The sequence below is a fragment of the Ictalurus furcatus genome, chromosome 17, assembly GCF_023375685.1.
Source record: "Ictalurus furcatus strain D&B chromosome 17, Billie_1.0, whole genome shotgun sequence".
Classification (NCBI taxonomy): Eukaryota; Metazoa; Chordata; class Actinopteri; order Siluriformes; family Ictaluridae; genus Ictalurus; species Ictalurus furcatus.
In genome coordinates this window covers 21664305-21685074 of record NC_071271.1, presented here as the reverse complement: position 1 = coordinate 21685074, position 20770 = coordinate 21664305, and the positions used below count along the sequence as shown (strand labels likewise).

The 20770-nt window shown below is 40.1% G+C and overlaps 1 protein-coding gene across 1 annotated transcript; it reads left to right on the top strand.

The window, feature by feature from the left end:
- The first annotated feature begins 218 nt into the window (after positions 1-218).
- On the top strand, positions 219-17570 carry LOC128621555 (paired mesoderm homeobox protein 1-like). Its single transcript, XM_053647408.1, has 4 exons — positions 219-1780; positions 11069-11244; positions 13111-13292; positions 14705-17570. The coding sequence occupies exons 1-4, from the start codon at positions 1567-1569 to the stop codon at positions 14835-14837; spliced, it is 705 nt and encodes a 234-aa protein (XP_053503383.1). The 5' UTR covers positions 219-1566; the 3' UTR covers positions 14838-17570.
- The last annotated feature ends 3200 nt before the right edge of the window (positions 17571-20770 follow it).

Genomic DNA, 20770 nt, shown 5'->3' with positions numbered 1-20770 from the left:
AAATTGTCTGTCGGTTTTAATACCTTATTGAATGAACCCATACAATGTTAAACACACACACACACACACACACACACACACACACTATGAATTCAGGAGACTTTTCTCCAGGTGTTGATGGGAAGTGGAACTTTTACTGCTTTAAATCCTTCACTACAAACTGAAACTGAAAATAATTCAGAATTCGACAATCATTTTTATGTAACTTTTATGTTTTTGCAAAAAAAAAAAAAAAGTATGAACATAAAAAATGCACTCCATTTTTCATTCCCTCTTGACCAACAAGCTTCATTTCCTTCATTTTTTCTTCTTCCTTTTTTTCTTTCCTTTCAGTCTTTCTTATTTTCCTTCTTTATTTTCCTTGTCTTTCTTTCTGATCTTCCTTTCCTTCTTTCTTTCCCTCCTTTTTTCCGCCTTTCTTTCTGTTCCTCCTTTCCTTTACTTTTCCTTATTTCGTTTTGTCTTTTCTTCTTTCTTTCCTTTACTCTTTTCTTCGTTTCCTTCTGTCTTTCCTTCTTTCTTTTCTTCCTTTCCTTCTTTTTCTGCTTTCTTTCTTCCTTTCTTTCTAATCCTATTAAATCTTTAATGCCAGTACTGAAGCCTGTTGTACAGATTTATAACAGGCCGCATGATTAATCGTATAATAATCGTGATCACGGTTTATTTTTTTGAATTAATGAAACAGAACTAATCTCTCTCTCTCTCTGTGTGTGTGTGTGTGTGTGTGTGTGTGTGTGTGTCTCTCTCTCTCTCTCTCTCTCTCTCTCTCTCTATCTGTGTGTTTCTCTCTCTCTCTCTCTCTCTCTTTCTCTCTGTGTGTGTGTTTCTCTCTCTCTCTCTGTGTGTGTGTGTGTGTGTGTGTGTGTTTCTCTCTCTCTCTCTCTGTCTCAGTGCTGGTGGAACTGTGTGAGGAAAATAAATGAAACAAAAATAAAATTAAATTAAAAGCGGAAATTCTCCAACGTCCAAGTCCAATGTCACCCCGGTGTGTGTGTGTGTGTGTGTGTGTGCGCGCGCATTAAGGGGTGGGGAAAAGTCTCTTCGCTCTCTGTAAAACGTCAGAAACCACGAAAACACGACTTTGCCACGTAATTAGGCCGCTCCTCATCCGTCTGTCCGTCAAAGCCGCGACTCATTTATTCTCCAGCAGCCGAGCAGAGCGGACTGAGAGCGCGTGCGTGTGGTGAGTGTGTGTGTGTGGTGTGTGTGTGTGGTGGGGGAGAACGTAGAGCTCATCATCATCATCATCATGACCATGAGCGCGTGTTCACACTCGGAGACGCGCAGAACTTTGTGACAGATGCTGAAGAACCCGGAGCGCGAGCGCGCGCCCTGACCTGGAGAACTCTGCGTGGACTTGTCTCGGGAAGACAGAAACGGATGCATGACTGGGTTTCTGATCTGACAGAAGGCAGACGACACGGAGGAGAGATAAAGAAAGGCTCTGTGCTGAATATATTCATTCTCAGCTCCTGAGTGAAATCCATGTTTTGTTTGCTGCGGCGCGCTCTCGGAGGCTGTGCGCGCGCCACTTCCGCTCACTTCACCGCCGGCGCAGCTTGAGTCATGACTTCTGGTTATGCAGCGCATGTAATGGACAGAGCCATCAACCTGGACCATTTACACGCCAAGAAGAACTTTTCCGTGAGCCACCTGCTGGACCTGGAGGACGCGCGGGAGATGGCCGGAGCTCAGGCCGAGGAGAGCAGCGCGGAGGCGGGCACAGGAAGCCTGGAGTCTCCGGGGCTCACCAGCGGCAGCGACACGGCGCAGCAAGACAGTAAGTCTCTCTCTCTCTCTCTCTCTCTCTCTCTCTCTCTCTCTCACACACACACACACACACACACACACACACAATCTTTAAAGTACTTTTTTTTATCCACCAAAGACCTGGATAACTCTGGAACTTTAGACAAAACACAAATACGGTGTTATCAAGTCACTGAAGTTCTAAACCTCTTGTGCTTAGACAAGTTCTGCACCAACACAGCCTCCCAAACCCACCCCACATTTCATGTCTGGTGAAATCATTTGAGTAACTTTAAATGAGCAAGAAATCAGAAGCGTGTATTTCACCTATTTCTACAGTATCTCCTCACTGTAGTCTATTTTTAATTGACTGGTTGTAATTAGCAACATTAAAATAAATAAACACTAAATTATGGGAAAGAATGAAAACAAAAAGAAGAAGAAGAAGGATTGCGGGGAATACAAAGAAATGATTTAACAGTTTAGTATATTAGTCGGGTATTTGAATAAATGCAGGTAAAAAGGCAAAAGTCATCATTTGCGTCCAAAAATATGGCGTACTGAAAGTGAGAAACGGGTTTAAGCGTTAAGGAGTAGTGTTTTTTCTTTCCTTTTTTTAAAATAATAAAAAAAAAACTGTAGATGTAAAAATCTGTAGATCACGGAGCCACAAAGCCAATCTGTACGTAAAATAAATACAAATACGATCAATATACACGCTGATAAGAACTATGACACCATACCAAAGGGAACTTGTAAACAAATAAATCAGTTAAATAAACAAAATAAACAAAGCCACAAAAAGAATTTGGTAATTTATTTATTGTACATGTAAAATACGTATTTTTATTTATTTTTTGAAAAAAATACGGACGTTTCGGTTTGGGGATTGTGCTTGATTAATGCTGAATTTCTGCTTTAATGAGAATATAAAAGTCAAAATAACTGTAGATTATTATATATTATTGTAAATTAAGAGTAGTATAACTTGAAGACTGTTTACATTCTAAATTAAATTTTAAATAAAAAGATTTTTAAAAACCATACCCAAAAAAAAAGCACTCACTCGCTGTGTGCATAATTTTTTTTTACAATGAATTTACTTTAGTCACTGAAAAAGAAGACGTTTTGTTTTTGCACGACGTCTATTTATTGTTTATCGCGGAAGAAAAAAAATAACGTTTGGGTAGAAACGAGAGGGAAATATAGTGAAAAGAACAACACGAGTAACTAAAACGATGATAAGAGCACAAACCAATAAAGAAAAACAAATCCGGACGAGTAAAGGAACTATACAGAAAGGAGAACTGCTGGTCGAAAGCTGCAGCGCGATGGCGCTTTAGAGAGCCGCGTGAAGGCGCATGGTCAGGACTTCCACGTCCACGTATGAAATAAATGGCACCTCAGCAGTAAAGAAATTATAAACAGACCCTCGAGTTGTAAATGTAAATTTCTCCAGGTTGAAAACTGGAACCTAGATCATTTTTCCCAGCGCAGTGCAGGAGAAATAAACTGCCAGTGTGTAGAGATGTGTAGATGATGAGGATGATGATGATGATGGTGATGATGTCTGAGCGTGACCTGGACGAAGCAGGACTAGGGCTCGGAGAAATCAATATGACCGCAATATATATCGATATCGTGATACACGATGTCACAATACTTAGTTTTCTGAGATATTGCAATGGTGAGTTTATTATAATGTTTTAAAAATTAATTACAAACTAACTGGGGGGGTCATGTCCTGGTAAAAATGCAATTCTTTTTACAGATTTATTTCCTTTTAACAGATGTATTATTTATTAATTAATTTTTTTAAAATAAAGTATGATCACTACTTTTGTTTAAATGGGCTTTTGTGCAATAGTTTTGCTAGCAGTTTATTAGCGATCCTAAATATCATGAAGCATGTTGTATTTTAGCAATGTACTATGTAGCAAAATATCTTTGAGAATCGTGATATGATATTTTCGGTCGTATCGCACACCTTCAGGTAATGCACAGACTATAAAGAGGCCAGCTTAAGGATCGGAGCTAATGATAAATCTGTTGGTTGTGAATATGCTTCAAATACGGATATGTACAAATATATATTTATATATATATATACACATATATTTTTAGTACAAACTTTGTTATAGATTATTATTGTATGACTTCTACATTATCGAGTCAGTAAAAAAAATTTCAGATTCCCAAACATTAGTTTTCCAGCACAAAATGTTTCTATGTTAGTAAATCAGAAAGCAGCGTATTATGTAAGAACACTTTTCGTACAAAAAAAAAAAAAAAATGATATAACGAAGGTTGCTGCATAACTTTGCTGCGAAAATAAGAAGCGAGAGCGACAGTCAAAGTCTCCAGAAGAACCGCGGCTGGTTCAGTAACACTTACGGGTCATTTCCTTATAAAACTGCGTACATTGTACCCGAGACTGCTAACTTTTTAAAGCGAAGCGTAGTCACACCGAATACTGACTTTTTTTAGTTATTTATTACCGCTCTTTATGTTGTGTTTTTAATTGCAGAAACTTTCCATTTCATAATTTTTGATAAATAATGCATTTCTTTGCACATGCCTAAGACTTTCGCACACCTCTGTATGAAACAGAGCAGCAGGGGCGTGTTTACATTTGGCACAAATTGGATCTATGTTTGATCAAATCTTACAAAAGAGCACAGGGTGAGTCGTTTGATTTAAAACAGCCTCACCGTCGGCTACGTCTCCTCTGCTTTGGCTGCTGGGTTTTAAACCCCGCTGTTAAATCTCCTGCAAAGGTGTAAAGTGGAGGTGTAAAGTGTAGTAAAAGTACTCCAGATGCGTCCTTAAGCACGTCGGTGAAGTGTTCGTGCTTTACTTACGACTTTATTCCTCTTCTGCCTCGTTACAGAATTTTAAATTACGCACCGCTGCTGCCGATTCTCTCAGTAAAGTCAGTAAAGTCACGCAAGGCTCGTAACGGGCATGATCTGTACAACTGTAAAGTAAACTTTACAGCTAGACATTTCTCTTCAGTTCTTATGCGCAGGATATAATGAACATTTTCGAAAAACTCAAAATAAATGCAAAAAAATAATAATCTTATGAATAGCGTTCTAACTATGAGGACAGGTGTTGTGTTCTACCCGTCAAGCCACATAATGTAAAAAAACAAAAATACAGTCAAATTTACAGTAAGTAATTGTTAAAAAACAAAACAACACACAAAAAAAACATATTTACAGCAATATAGCGTGTCTGAAAGTGATCTGTGATACTAAATGAAAATTTTACCAAGACCAATCAAGGAAATTTAGACATGTACAAACCTGAGAGGTTTTTTTTTTTTTTTTAAGTAAAAAAATGTAATATTAGCGATGTGTAAAAAAAAAAAAAAAAAAAAAAACCATCCAGGTGATCCTCTGAATGCTGCCGTGTACGCTACAACATCACATCCACATCAGTGCCTTCAACATCAGCCCTGATTCTGGCCTTCAGGTCAGATCACATGAAGATGATAAGAAGAAAAAAAAAAACTGTCCAATGTGACAATCCCAGTATTTCTACACACCCTGGTGGACTTTTTATAATGGATCAATAGGTTGTAACGATTTTCAGACGTCTCATATATACAGATATTTACGGTACGTTTTACATTACATCACCGCGATACAGAATACTGTACATTTCAAATAAAATATCATCCACCATGTTTGCTGATTTAACCGAAGAGACGGTCGCAGCAGGTGAGACAGGAGACGGCTAAGCAGTTGAAGATTGAAGGTCTCGCTCAGGAACACAATCATGGCAGCTTGGGAGTGCTGGGATCTGAACTCATCACCTTCTGACCTGTAGCTCAACGCTTTAACCGCCGTGTCACTGAGTCACTGCATCACCGACTCACCAAGTCACAGATTCACTGCATCACCGACTCACCATGTCACAGAGTCACTGGATCACCAAGTCAACGCGTCACAGAGTCACTGCATCACCGACTCACTGCGTCACTGAGTCACTGCATCACCGACTCACCATGTCACAGAGTCACTGCTTCACCGATTCACCATGTCACAGAGTCACTGCATCACCAACTCAATGCGTCACAGAGTCACTGCATCACCGAGTCACTGCATCACCGAGTCAAAGCGTCACAGAGTCACCAAGTCACAGAGTCACTGCATCACCGACACACCGCGTCACAGAGTCACCGCGTCACCGTGTCATCGACTCACCGCGTCACAGAGTCACTGCATCACTGACTCACTGCGTCACCAAGTCACCACACCACCGACTCTCTGCATCACCGACTCACCAATTCACAGAGTCATCGACTCACCGCGTCACAGAGTCTCTGCATCACTGACTCACCATGTCACAGAGTCACTGCATCACCAAGTCAACGCGTCAGAGTCACTTCATCACCGACTCACCATGTCACCGAGTCACTGCATCACCGAGTCAAAGCGTCACAGAGTCACCAAGTCACAGAGTCAGAGTCACTGCATCACCAACACACCGCGTCACAGAGTCACCCAGTCACCACATCACCGACTCACTGCGTCACCGAGTCACCACATCACCGAGTCTCCACATCACCGACTCACCAATTCACAGAGTCACCGACTCACCGTGTCACAGAGTCTCTGCATCACCGACTCACTGCATCACTGCGTCACAGAGTCACAGCGTCAGCACGTCACCGAGTCACTGCATCACCGACTCACCGCGTCCCAGAGTCACAGCGTCACAGAGTCACTTCCCTCGGCATTTAAACTGAAACTCAGAATGTTTGTGTTCGGTCATGTGTTGTTGTGTTCAACGTTTCATTGCTTTGCCTTTTCTGCTGTTTCACTACAACACACCGCTCTAACTGCACAACTGTTTTGTAAAGAGTAAATAAATAGATAGATAAATCAATAAATAAAAGAGTATTTTACTGTAAAATAAAAGAAATGAGTGTTGTTTCAGGACACGCTGCACTAGTGTTGTAGGAGTTCAGCAATAAAAATGGACACATTTCTCTCTCCATCTTCCTCCAGAGTTCAGCACCACAGCAGCGAGTGGCTCTGATTCATCGCAACAGCAGGAGAAAAGATTTGATCTTTCTTTACTCCTTTTCTTTCATTCCATTTTCCTCCATTCGTGTTCCTCTTTCTTTCCTTCTTTCTTTCTTCTGTCTCCTCATTTTCTTTTTCCTTTCCTTATTTCCTCTCATTCCCTCTTTCCCTCCTCTAATTTTCTCATTTCTTCTCATTCCCTCTTTCTTTCTTCTAATTCTCTCTTTTCTTCTCATTCCCTCTTTCTTTCCTCTAATTCTCTCTTTTCTTCTCATTCCCCCTTTTTTGCTTATTCCTTCTTTCTTTCTTCTCATTCCCTCTTTTTTGCTCATTTCCTCCTTCTTTCGACTCATTCCCTCTTTCTTCTCATTCCCTCTTTCTTTGCTCTCATTCCCTCATCTTCCCTCTTGTTCCCTCTTTTTCCTCTCATTCCCTCTTTACTTCCTCTAATCCTCTTTTTTCTTCTTATTCCCCCTTTCTTTCTTCTAATTCCCTCTGTCTTTCCTCTCGTTCCCTCATATTCCCTCTCGTTCCCTCTTTCTTCTCATTCACTTTCTTTGCTTTACTTCCCTCTTTCTTTTCCTCTCATTCCCTCTTTCTTTCCCCATTTCCTCTCATTCCTTCACTCTTTCTTTCACTCAGTGTCGTCCCTCTAGTGCCTCTCGCTCAGCGAAACAAAAGTACTCAAGAGAACGAACACAAACACGCTGAACCCTTTATTAGAGGATGGATGAGTCCTAACCGATAGATCTGGAAGAAGTGATAAAGTGCAGCGTGCTCAGGGTTTGCGCTCACAGACGATTCACGACGTCCACGGGAGGAAGTTCTGTCTTAAACTCAGACCCGTGTACGAGCTCCAGGTCACAGTTGTAATGAGACTGTGTGTGTGTTTAATGACTATTAATTGAAAACACTAACGAGGCAGGAGAGGAGTAAAGTCATAAAACTCTTCAGGACGAATGATCCTGAGCTGGATCGTCCTGAGCACGTCGGACGGCGTGGCGCGGTGACGTAATGACGTGTGCTGTATAAGGTCAATAATTAGATTAAACGTAGTCACTTTCATACTCCATCTGAGAGTCAGTAGAGCTTCAGTGACACTATGGCAAGGTTTAGTTTTTATTTTAAAATGTATTAGCTTTTATGTATATTAATTCTGGCATTAATAGAACAAACCATTAAAGCATGGTCATTAGGCGTGTCATTAGGGCATGTCATTAGGGCTGGGTGATATGACCATACAATATTATTATTGCAATAAATACTATAAAGTACATATCACAAGTATTGACATTAAATTCGAGTTGATTTGTTTTTAATCATGCTTTTTAGGCGCTTGCATGACACTACTCAGTTTGCCGCCACTTTGTTCTGAAACGTAGGCCGATTATATTTCACGGATCATGATGATCTATTTGCTGTATAGTTTCACCCTGGAGCTCACACACGACTTTATTCACACTCACCAAGAAGTTACAAAAATGAGTCGTTTATTTAAGCAGAATTGTGTTGGTTTAGTATAATGCAATGGTTTAGCTTGTTTAATGGGGTTACTAGTGACTCAGAAAAGAAGGAAGGCTACTGTGTGTAGCTAATATGAGACGCAGCTCACTCGATTTCCGTTGCCGGTCGATTAAAGACACAAGTAAGTCAAAAATAAACTCCATGTAGCTAAAATAATAATAATAATAAAAAATTCTTTAAATACAACCCCAATTCCAAAAAAGTTGGGACGCTGTGTAAAACATAAATAAAAAACAAACAGAATGCAATGACGTGCAAATATCATAAATCTGTACGTTATTCACAATACAACATAGAAAACATATCAAATGTTTATACTGAGAAATGTACCATTTTAAGAAAGAAAAAAGGTATTTTTGAATTTGATGGTCGCAACACGTCTGAAAAAAGTCGGGACGGGGGCAACAAAAGGCTGGAAAAGAAAGTGTTACTAAAAAGAAACAACTGGAGGAACATTTTGCAACTAATTAGGTTAATTGGCACTAAATGTTCTGTTGTGAATAACATATGGGTTTTTGACATTCCGTTTTTATTTCCATTTTACACCGCGTCCCAACATTTTTGGAATTGGGGTTGTCGTAAGGAGCTGCCCATGGCAGCTCGGCGTGAATGGGACAGGATCCAGGAACGTTGTTTTTAAATATAATTTGTAGTTCTAGATTAGTCCAATTTTTAAGCAAGGGATGTAAAAAAGGAACTGAGAAATTATACTGTGATCATGTGACCAAAGTATCCAACCGAACAGTGTACTCAAGACAACGTGAAAAAGTCACTACTTTTAAATAGTCACTGTCTGAATGAGAGAAGAAGAAATCTCAGAGTCCTTTCGGAGGTCTAAATAATAGTGTAAGGAGTTACGTATGTACTGTTATTGGGAATGTAATTAAGAGTACAAGTGCTCAATTTCAATATATAAATACAGCAAAATAATACTTAAGTATACTAACGAAGTACAGTTACTCAAGCATTCTACACCACTGGTTTAGTAGGATATACAATAATAATCATCATCATCATTATCATCATCATCAATACTTACAGTGGGGGAAATAAGTATTGAACCCAGCGATTATTAATTTGCACAGATAGGGGGTATAATTACTTACGGATTTCAGCTGGTTCCTTGCCTTACCTTGCCTTGGAGAACTGCTTTTTCTTAGCGTGTTCAATACTTTTTTCCCCCATGTCATTCCACTTTATTACACATAACTTTATTTATGGACTTTAATGTTGTGAATTCTTTATATTTCCAGATTTCTTGAGTTAATACTGACGTCTGGTGAAAATTTCATGCGAACAGCCTCATTCGAAATATATTTACTGAAATAAATGTTGCGTCCAATACTTATTTCCCCCCACTGTACATTCACGTCTATATTAAAATTTCTATATTATTAATACAACAGGTTTCAGGTTTATTTCACGTGCAGTTCGTTAAAGATCTCAACATTACAGCTGGGAAAATGGTGCTGTTTTAATCCCAGTGTTTATTCTCTGCACAGTTATAAAACAGGTTTTATTAGGAGTAAGCGGATATCATTTTCATCTGAAATAATTTTTTTACTGTAACAGCTACAGAGTAATACAGCAGCTCGCTCTGCAGCACTCGATTTCTTTCTTTTTTTTTTTAAGTGACTTTATTAAACTCATTTACTAGCGCTCAGAGAGATGTGTGTCACTTAAAACCGGTGCGGCGTAAAAAACAATACTGGGGGGAAAAAAGAGAGAAGAAAAACGAACCAAAGCCTTAAAATTGATGCTGGATCAAACATTAACAGATTAGACCTGAAGTTATAATGACTAAAAGCTGATAAACTTATAGTGCGCTTCCTTCTATCTTTTTCGTTATTTATCACATATATATTACAGCACAGTGAAAGTCTTTTCTTCGCATCTCCCAGAATGTCAGGAAGCTGGGGTCAGAGCGCAGGGTCAGCCATGATACAGCGCCCCTGGAGCAGAGAGGGTTAAGGGCCTTGCTCAAGGGCCCAACAGTGGCAGCCTGGCAGTGCTGGGGCTTGAACCCCCGACCTTCCGATCAGTAACCCAGAGCCTTAACCACCAAGGCACCATTGCCTCATTTCCTTCATTCCCTCCGTCCGTCCGTTCTTTCTTTCCTTTTCTTTCTTTCTTGTTGTAGAAACTTGCCTTACATTACTTGCCATATCTGTCCTGTTACTATAGCAATGTTCTCATCACTATTACAGTTTCTATTATCTTGTCCTACATGATAAAATCAGGCAGGTTGATTAAGAGCGGTTTGTTTTTCACAAGGCGTTGGCAACGACACAATTACACATTGGGAATTGGAAATCTATTAGCATTTTATGCTTAAACACTTTCAAACTAATGATTTTGAAGTCATGCCAGTCTTAAAAAAACAACCCAAAACCATGGGTTCATTTATAGATCGCGTATAGTTCATTTATGGCCGTTTCCATAACATTAAACGTAACTACAAATGGATAAAAAGCACAACGTTCGCTCAGTTGCTCTTTAATGAATGTAAAAAACTTTAATTGTTGACAACTTGCTGCACTAGAAGAGGAATAAAACACTTCAGGATGTGCTGTTATAGGGAAATAATCAGCTTCGAGGTGGCTACAGTAACTCTGCTTCATCGCACCACACCGTCATTGATTATTTTCCTGTAACAGCACAACATGGAGTGTGTTATAAACAGACGAATCAGTCACAGGCGACACTGTGAAGCGAGGCTGATGTGCCATCTAAATGTTGGTGTGTGTGTGTATTCTCAGATGAGCAGCTGAACTCGGAGGAGAAGAAGAAGCGGAAGCAGAGGAGAAACAGGACCACGTTTAACAGCAGTCAGCTGCAGGCACTGGAGCGGGTGTTTGAGAGGACGCATTACCCCGACGCCTTCGTCAGGGAGGATCTGGCGCGCAGGGTTAATCTCACCGAGGCTCGCGTGCAGGTCAGTGTTCCTACATAACACCGACAATAAAGTGTTCACTAAGTACATATACACGTCCTCAAAATCCTGTAATTGACTTTCCCTTTTACTTATAAAGAATGAAACACTCCATGTCATGCTGTTATAGTAATCTTCTACCCCCCCCTACCCCCCTTACCCCCCCGATACCGATTCTTTTCCTATAAACAGCACGTTCCTGGTGTGTTTTATTCCTTTTATACTACAACAGCTTGCCAACTATTACAATTTTTTACTTATTAAAAGAGCACGTATGTGTTTTTAATCCACGTATAGTATAATATTTTGGAACGTCCATGAAACGAGTCGGTTCCTGTTCTCACTGACATTAGCAGCCGTAAAGAGTCGTTCCTTGACCTGCCTCTCTTGCAGTCGAGACACTAAAACCGCAAGAAACCGTAAAGCCCTCCTTCCTGAAGAATTCTCCGTGTCAGAAAACGTAACGCTGCCTCGTTACCTCTGACTGTTACAAACCGCTGACACCGGAGACTCCTTCCAGGAAACGTCACCGTATCAACGAATACAAACTGACAAATAAATATAGCTTATGGCTGTGCAATCTTCTGTGTGGAGGTGTTCAGCGTCTCAAATTTGCAAAATGGACGTCAAAGCTCCAATCATCCCCCCCCCCCCCCCCGCATCAGAGGCGTGGCCTAAAGATTGAAGATGATGTCATCCAGATGTTAACATAGTTCACATTTAATTTGTATATTTATTTATTTATTTATTTTAATTTATGGGCTTGCGTATGTACTCTGCTGTTTGACAAAACTGGCCACTGTTAACACTGTTGAATTCTTGAATCTGTTTGGTCAGAGGGTGTTGCGTCAATGTGTCGATCTTGTATAAATGGAAAAAATGATAAATTATTGGAAAATTGCTGTTGTTAAACAGGGATGAAACACTTCAGGACATGCTGCTATAGGAAAATAATCGACTTCAGGGTCGTAACAGTGACTCAGCTTCATCACACCACTCCACACCGTTGATTATTTTACTAGAACAGCAACGACACAGACTCACACCTGCATCACAAAAGTACTCGCCAGACACTGAACACGTCTTCACCGAGCGAGTACGTTCAGGATAAACTGGATGTACTTGTGCACTTTAAGGGGTTTTACAGGTTCTTTGTATTGTTATGGGTTTGTAACATTCTGTACACTTTCATTAAAGGATTCTCTCAGAGAAATAAATGAAAAACAATCCTTAATGGTTCTAGATCCCCTTTGTTTACATCATAGGAACATGGGCTAGCTGATGATTTAGCTAGCTAGCTAGCAAGGACATTCATTTATACAGTATAAACAATATAAAAGACACAGTGGCACTGGAAAGGAGATAAACCATTTAGGAACATCAATATTTCCCTCAGATTTGTTGATAAATGACTTAAGAAAAATAATTTGTACAACAAATTGTACAGTTTACTTATTCTTAGCATTGATCACTAACCAAACGTGTAGCTCTGTGGGGGTTGGGATAACGAAAGAAAGCATTCAAGCATTGGAACACCGTTAAAAACATTACAATTTCAGACGTTATATAGCACAGAGAACATATAAGATGAATGCCATATAAAACAATGTATAAATACACTCCTTTTCGATGTTCTCCTCTTTAAAAAGAAAGCTACGTTAATGGTTAATGCTAAACATGTTTCAGATTTCCTTATCTCGGGAATATTGTCAAATTATTATATGCAGAACACGTATACTGTACCTGTAAATATATAAATCCTGATGTTGAGCGTTCACATTCATTCATTGTTTTTTTTTTTCCTGCCCTGCCTATGTGGAGTGTTTGGTATCTGTATTTTCACGAGTGTGTATTGTCTTGTTTTCTCAGGTGTGGTTTCAGAACAGAAGGGCTAAGTTCCGGCGTAACGAGCGCGCACTGCTGGCGAGTAAAAACGCCTCGCTGCTCAAAACCTACTCCGGAGACGTGACATCGGTGGAGCAGCCGATGGTACCGCGGCCTGCTCCGAGGCCGAGCGATTACCTGTCCTGGGGAAACTCACCTCCGTACAGGTAACATCCTCCATCACACACAGCTTAACTGGACCAGATGAAATGGTTGAAATGACAATAAAGCCACTTGACTTGATTGAGCAGATTTCTAATATCGTCTAATAAATTGTCTGTTTCTATACAAGAGCGGTTTTGAATTCTGGACTCTGATTGGTCGATAGCGACAGCTCATTCACATGCATACACAACATTAAATATTAACTAGAATTGGATAAAAGTGATCGCTTTTCTCACGCAGACATTACAACTCTAGACCATGTGTAAATATAAATACAAGCAAAAGGCTCGCATTCACTATTAAACCAGTTGTGTGGGGTTTTTTAAAACAGAAATAGTATTTAGGACACATTACGTGTCTGAATTCAGTCAGTTGTCAGTTAACAAATTTCAAATGATGACTCATGACTAAAATCATCCCCCGTGTTAAAACGTTTCAATTTATTTTATTTAATCCTTCGTTTTGACAAAATAAATCTCTGGGAGCTGAGGCTAATCACGGGAGTCTCCCAGACAATCCAGAAGCATTCGAAAAACCTCAAAGCATCGCTTTAAACCTAGCATGAGACGTAAGCTAGCATCTTAGCAGATACGAAGAACTGGAGAAATTTACCCTCATGCATTCTTGCCAAGGATTTTAAAATAAAAATGTACAATATTGTATATTTTACTTAAAGACCCATGCTAGCTAGCTAGCACAAAGGTTGGTTATCATGCTAGCTATGCTTCCATCTGGCTGACATTAGGCTAACTTTCGCCTCATTTGACTAAAATTGTGGTAACTGGTTTAGGAATATAATTAGGAAATAAGTGAGCTAAAATACTGTTTTAGCATATTTCTTGTGGTATTTTTGTAAGCCCTGATGAACAAAGACAATAGACAGCCTCGTAGAATTTGTAATGGTTATAATGGGAATTGTATTGGTTTTAATGGAAACTCTTTAATGGTCCCTGTGGGTCTCTAATAGTAATTTGTTGCCTTCTGTTGGTGTTATGTCTAGTGGATACCATTAAGGACCGGTAATGGTAATGGTTTTAATGGTTAGCTGATTGTTTATAATGGGATTTGTAGTGGAAACCATTAGAATTTGTGTGATGGTTTATATTTTTTTGGGGGGGGGGGGGCGGTTTCCAGAAGGGAGCATTTATGCACATACACTATATAAATTTTTTCCTATGCTGGTTCTTTAAAACTGGAAATAATATATTTGTGGCTTCATCACCTATACAGATATAGCATATTGTTAGTTGATATTAAATTGTTACTTATTTCAGATTTAACTATTTCAGATACATCTATTTTGGAGTTCTGCCTAAACATCAACCCTTTTAAATTCTTTGCTCAGAGTAACCAAATGTTTAGTGGTGTTTGAGTCACTCTTAATTCATTCCTGACCTTCAAATTTCCTCCTCAGCGCCATGGCCTCCTACTCGCCGTCATGTGCCAACAACAACACGGCGCAGGGCGTGAACATGGCCAACAGCATCGCCAACCTGAGACTGAAGGCCAAGGAGTACAGCATGAACCAGGTGCCGACCGTCAACTGAGAGAGGAAACGAACTACAAACGCGGGCGACGTGCGGCACCGAGCGGCCCTGATCCCCCCAACAAAGACCTTTCACACCAATGTTTTCTCTGTGTGGACGCGAAGGCTCGGAAGAAAAAACCCTTTAAAGAAAACTTCTAAAGCAGTGATTGACGTCAACGGCGGTCATATTTTTTGGCGGAGTGGAGAAAACACGACTCGACTTGACTCTGAAACGGAAAGTGTGTGTTTTCACGGTTTCCACGGCCGCACGGGCGTCGCTCCTCGAGGAGCAGACTTTACTCTGGAGGTCTGGAGACTGAAGCAGCTCCACGGATGAACTTTTTGGAATGTAGCAATGCAAATCCCATGAACGTTCAGGGAGCATTCAGGACTTTTCCTTGATTTCTCCCGGGACGTAATCAAGATCTCAGCCTGGACTGGGTTTTGTTTTTTGTTTTGTTTTTTTAAGAAAAATGTACCTTTGTAATGAATATACTAAGATGTCACCTATGGGTTTATGTGACTGACATGCATTTTAAAGCATGTAAAAACATGCATAGGTCTCCACACACACACACACACACACACACACACACACACACTCACAGCATAACTACACAAACAGGGAGTACACATTTTGTACATACATATACACAACACCTTTTATACATTTATATTAAAAATAAAAAATATTAGGCATGGAAAGGGTGACCAGCTGACCAATCAGAGGTCTTGTCTTAATATTTACCACATAGCCACACTGATTTAAAACCACATGTTCCAGCTGTTAAGGGTGTTTGGAAATCTGGGTGTGGCATTCTGCCTGTCAATCACAGTCCCAGGGAAGGAGGCATGGCCTGTATGCCTGTCAGTCCTAGTACTAGTGAAGAAAGTGTGGCGTCTGTGCGTGTAAGTCTGAGAGGAGGCGTGGCTTCTATGTATGGATTCAAGCTCTGGTCTTTTCTTAAGATAGAAATTAAACATCACTTCTTGCATGACTTCTTTCTTAAGACTCGCCTTATTATTGTTCTAGTTTTGACTTAAGGGGGAGGGGAAAGATGACGAGTGAGGCGTATCTAGGGTGGAAGGCATGTCCCGTACATGCTACGTGATTTTTTCAACTCACTGAGGGTGTTAAAGATCTCAGTTTGACTCCATATATGTGCCGGTCAGTCTAAGAGGAGGCGTGGCCCATGTGTGTGTGTGTGTGTCTGTGAAGGGGCATGGCCTGTGTACCTGTCAGTCGAAGAGTAGGTGTAGCCTCTGTATATGGCGTTCAAGCTCTGCTGTTTATTTTCTTTTCATCATAAATCAATCACAGAGATTGCTAAAAAAAAAAAAAAAAAAAAAACACCGCAAACAAGATTTATTTTCTTTACAATAATTCTTTTACGAGACAATTTTCTTTCCCTTTTTAAAAAAAAATTACTGTACTTCTTTCATGTTGTATAATTGTCTTTTGTGCACTTCAGTTTGGCTTTGTTTTAAAGAAAAGGAGTGGGGGGGGGGGGTTGTGAGGTAAAAGCAGAGAGAGGAAGGTGAGTCATGTACGTGATCGGCTTTAAAATATTTTTATATAAAATACTGCATTGACACGACGTGCTCAGTGTTTCATAGTTTCTCTTTTTCCATCAACGTTAAAGACCTTGATTTGATTCCTGTACCTGCCGGCTGCAGTGAAGTAGACGTCAGTCCCAGTGAAAGAGGCGTGGCCTCTATGCCTGTCAGTCCCAGTCCCTGTGAAGGAGGTGTGGCCTCTATGCCCATCAGTCCCAGTGAAGGAGGTATGGCCTCCATGCCCGTCAGTCCCAGTGAAGGAGGCGTGGCCTCTATGCCCGCCAGTCTCAGTGCAAGAGGCAAGGCCTGTGCGTCTGTCAGTCTCAGTCCCAGAGAAAGGAGGTGTGGCCTCTGTACCACTCAGCCTCAATGAAAGAGGCGTGGCCTCTGTGACTGTCAGTCACAGCTCAGTCAATTAAACTAAACAAATAAATAATTTACATGGTCTTGTTACATCGGATCATTGATCATGTATCAGATCATCTCAAAACTAAAAGATTTACATCCCTAATATAATACAAAAAACATGCAGTTCCACCTGAATTAATGTGGAACAACATGCTGTTAAAGCATACACCAGTTCAATACAGCTCATGCAGAGTTTGTGTGTGTGTGTGTGTGTGTGTGTGTGTGTGTGTGGCCTTTACCTTTGCCTTTCTTTTTGTATATGGCTTGAGCATATCTGAATCTGTTATATTCTTATGCAATAAAACCTCCGCCAGCAGTGTAATGACGAAGGATTAGTTTGTTGTGGAACAAAAATATATTTTCTGCGTTCTTCATACTGTACGAAGGTATTCCCAGTAATGATGAACATCTTCGAGTCATCTGAGCTGTTGCAGGCGACAGTAATGAGTATTATCACATGCTACATGCTTAGTTTCTTCAAAGTTTTAGAATAAAATTAGAAAATTAGCATGCACTCTCATACTTCTACTATTTTTGGGGTCCAAGCACTTGTTGCTTCTGTAAGGGCTTTTTTTCTTACTATGACTTTTTTTTATTTTTTATATCTTGTATCTTTAAAGTAACTCTATACTTTGTCAGGTTTGTCAGTTCATATAGTTTATTTTTTCTTTAAAAAGGAGGTCCAGATGTAGATTACATTCTTTCTTGATCTGGATGAAGAATGACCAAAAGTGTCTCTCTGACCATCTCATATCTTTAAAAACACAATAAAAACTCTACACAATGACTCCAGGGGACTTTATGTGAAACTCTAAACCTTCCTTCAGCCTCCAATCTCCATCACCATCTCCTCCACCTCCTCTTTTTCCTTCCTCTAGAGCAGGAAAAGGAGATGCACTGCTTTTCCCAAGTTGCTGTGAGATCTTACGAACATGTCCTCCATCTCATCAGTCCACTTATGTATTTGTTTTGGATATAGATCGCAGAGAAAAAAAAAAAAAACAAAAAAAAAAACTTTTAAGACTGAGGAGAAAAATAAGCTGTCTGGGCGCTTCCAGAAATCTGCTGCAGTGTTTTATGGCCTGATGATGGACTCCTCGGTGTTAAGTGCAGAACTCAGATTCGTTCAGAGTGTCCGCAAGGCCACGTTTTTTTTTGTTTTGTTTTTTTTCGAGAAGGAATGTTTACTTTCAAAACACGGTGTTTATGGCACAGGAAGCACTCGTTTGAGTTTAAGTGGCCACGGGGTATTTTCTGAGCGCCTGACACAGGCTTGTTTATGTGCCTGACGACCCCCTCGGTCTGCTGATTGCATGTGACCCCAGATGACCTCAGAGACAGTGGGGGAACCAAGACAGGGCTTGGGAGGGGGGGGGCTGGCAGGACAAATTGAAATTTTTGTTTAAGTATCAAAATTCTGAGTAATGAGAGCCATCAAGAAGCAGAGGCAAGAGGCAACACTGCCAGCAACTTCAGTTATGCATCAATGAGGAACAGTCCGGTGCGAGCGCTACAGAATAAAAGCAGCTCATCCGTTTTGTTTACCGAAAACAAAAAGACACACGAGTCACGCCCTTTTTCTTCTAATTCCTATTGGCTCACAAAGTCAAAGTTCACCTAGACAAACTAAACCACAAGCAAATCCCCTGTGTCTTCCCTGTCCAGTGTCCACGTCTTGTCCACGTCTTTTCTATCTCTATCTTTAATACATTTGTGACCTGGAAATGTAGACGTGTGTATACATGCGAAAATTATTTAATGCACCTCTCTAGGTAAACCCCCCCAGAGAGTAGTTTCCAGGGGCTCCTCTATCCCCAGAGCAAGGGATAAAAAATTGTAAATGCTACAAAATAAGATATGATATGATATATGATATGATATGATATATGATAAGATGTACCTTTATTGTTCCCCCGTAGGGGAAATTTAAGTCGAGAGAGCAGCACAAGTAGGAGGAGTAACATTGAAGAAAATACCTATACAATAGAAATAATAGAACCAATAAAATAGATCCGAGTGTACGTACTGTACATGCGCTAGAGTCCTATTTGTACATGTACATGTGTAATATCTGTGGAATGACAATTAACTGTTAAGTGTTAAAAGTTGATATGCCAAATAAGGAATGCGGAATAAGGATATTTAGAAGAGGTCCAACAGACTATTATGACTGGCGGTACAATGAGACGGGAAAAAAAATAAATCCTGGCATCACCACCATACAATCCAAATATCACAGTGTTCAATAATTTGATTAGGAAAATAGAGTTGGTAAGAGCATCACACTCGGCCATTACTTGTTCTGGAGAATAATGAAGAAACACTTAAACTTCTTGTAATACAACCCCCCTCCCCATAAATCTTCTAAAACAGCAGCTCTGACAGTAAGGCACAGGTTTATATTAAACATATACAGTATATACTGAATATGCTATCGTTCCTATAGTAACAGCTCAGGTGGAGGATTATATAATGTAAGGGTAGTAATATACAGATTTTATGTAGTTGTTATTTAACAACACGTGTTTAAACGTCGATATGGTGACGTTTTCTGTAAGAAGACGTTTATTTTACATATGAGTCTCCGGTGTCAGAGGTAAAGCTGTAATATGAAGTTTACGGACATCTTCAGGACCGAGGAGTTTATGCTAGGTGAAAACCTAGCATTTCATCACAACCGAGTGTAATAATAGATTAAACGTCTTGTGGTATAACAGAAGGGGGCACACCTAGAAATGATGCTTGTTTGAAACATATGATAAATGCGGTAAGTGTTTCAGATTTATCATGGTAGAACGTCACACGATACTTTATACCACACTACACGACTGAATTCTACAAACTACAAAAAATTACAAGTGAAGCGCTAATCTGTCAGGATGGTGGAATAAAATAATCAGTCATAAAGGCTAGAACATAAAGAACAACCTTATTACCTTATTATTTATATCAATAGGTCTTTAATTGGCTATTTCTCCCAAAGTTCATGTCCATCCATCCATCCATCACGTCAGGTTCAACCACAAAGTCGATTCACGTTAACGCCTGAATTTAGGAGATCGGCTCCATTAAGAGACTCCGCATTTCCAAACGAGCCCTGTCTGATCCTTGCACTTAAATCATCCGTCCATATTAAAATTCCAGTCATTATTCCAATAACGATGCCTTTTCATGTGGCTTCGACCCGCCTGCCCGAACTGTTCCACCTGATTTCAGCTGGAATTTTTATGATCCAAAACGTCGGCGAGCCAAAACTTTTCCCCCCAAACGCTAGTCATCCTGCCGGACATTAACTTTGGAGTGGGAGCCATTACCCATTTCAACACAACCTCCTACAGCCATTTGTGTTTAGCTCAACGGGCCTTGAAAGTCTTTTCCCTTAACAGCATGTGGAATCACTCGTAATGACACGTGGAAAACGCTGGACTGGTGGATTTCATCGATTTTGACTCTGAATGGGATTAATAAAGTGTTCTCAAATCATTGCGGCTAAGCAATATGATTGTGTAGCACTGAAGAGTTTAACTAAAAATATACATTTCCAGGCAAGAAGAACACCTTGATCACAGAAGAGCTTGATCATTGGTTAAGGTCATGTGACCAGGAGGTTAGGAGTGTGAAAACATCCACGGCTGTCCGAGAACCAATTGTTACGTTCCAATCACAAAGGGATATTATTGGGCTCCGAGAAAAAAAAAAAGCTGTCCTGCTCAGTGATTCTTTTTTTTAGGCCAAATTGCAACAAACTTAGTGAGGAGTGTGTTTACAAATTTAAGCAAATTCATCGTGTCGCAGCTTGCCAATAACGTAGCTTGTATTTTTTATACGTTTTTGTGTTGGAATAACTTCTATCAGTCTACATTCACCTTTAGTAAGCACTTTATCCTGGTCAGGGTTCAGGGTCGGGGTATCCCTGCTGGCTTAACACGGTACATTTTTTTCCGTCACGGACAAAAATCAGACATCGTAAATTAATTGTTTGGTAAA

What these genes read in the sequence shown, in the direction of transcription:
- LOC128621555 (XM_053647408.1), top strand. Translation starts at nt 1,567, where the DNA reads ATGACTTCTGGTTATGCAGCGCATGTAATGGACAGAGCCATCAACCTG. An exon ending in TCACCGAGGCTCGCGTGCAG is followed by an intron (nt 11,245 to 13,110) that starts GTCAGTGTTCCT and finishes TTGTTTTCTCAG; the next exon opens with GTGTGGTTTCAGAACAGAAG. An exon ending in GGAAACTCACCTCCGTACAG is followed by an intron (nt 13,293 to 14,704) that starts GTAACATCCTCC and finishes TTTCCTCCTCAG; the next exon opens with CGCCATGGCCTCCTACTCGC.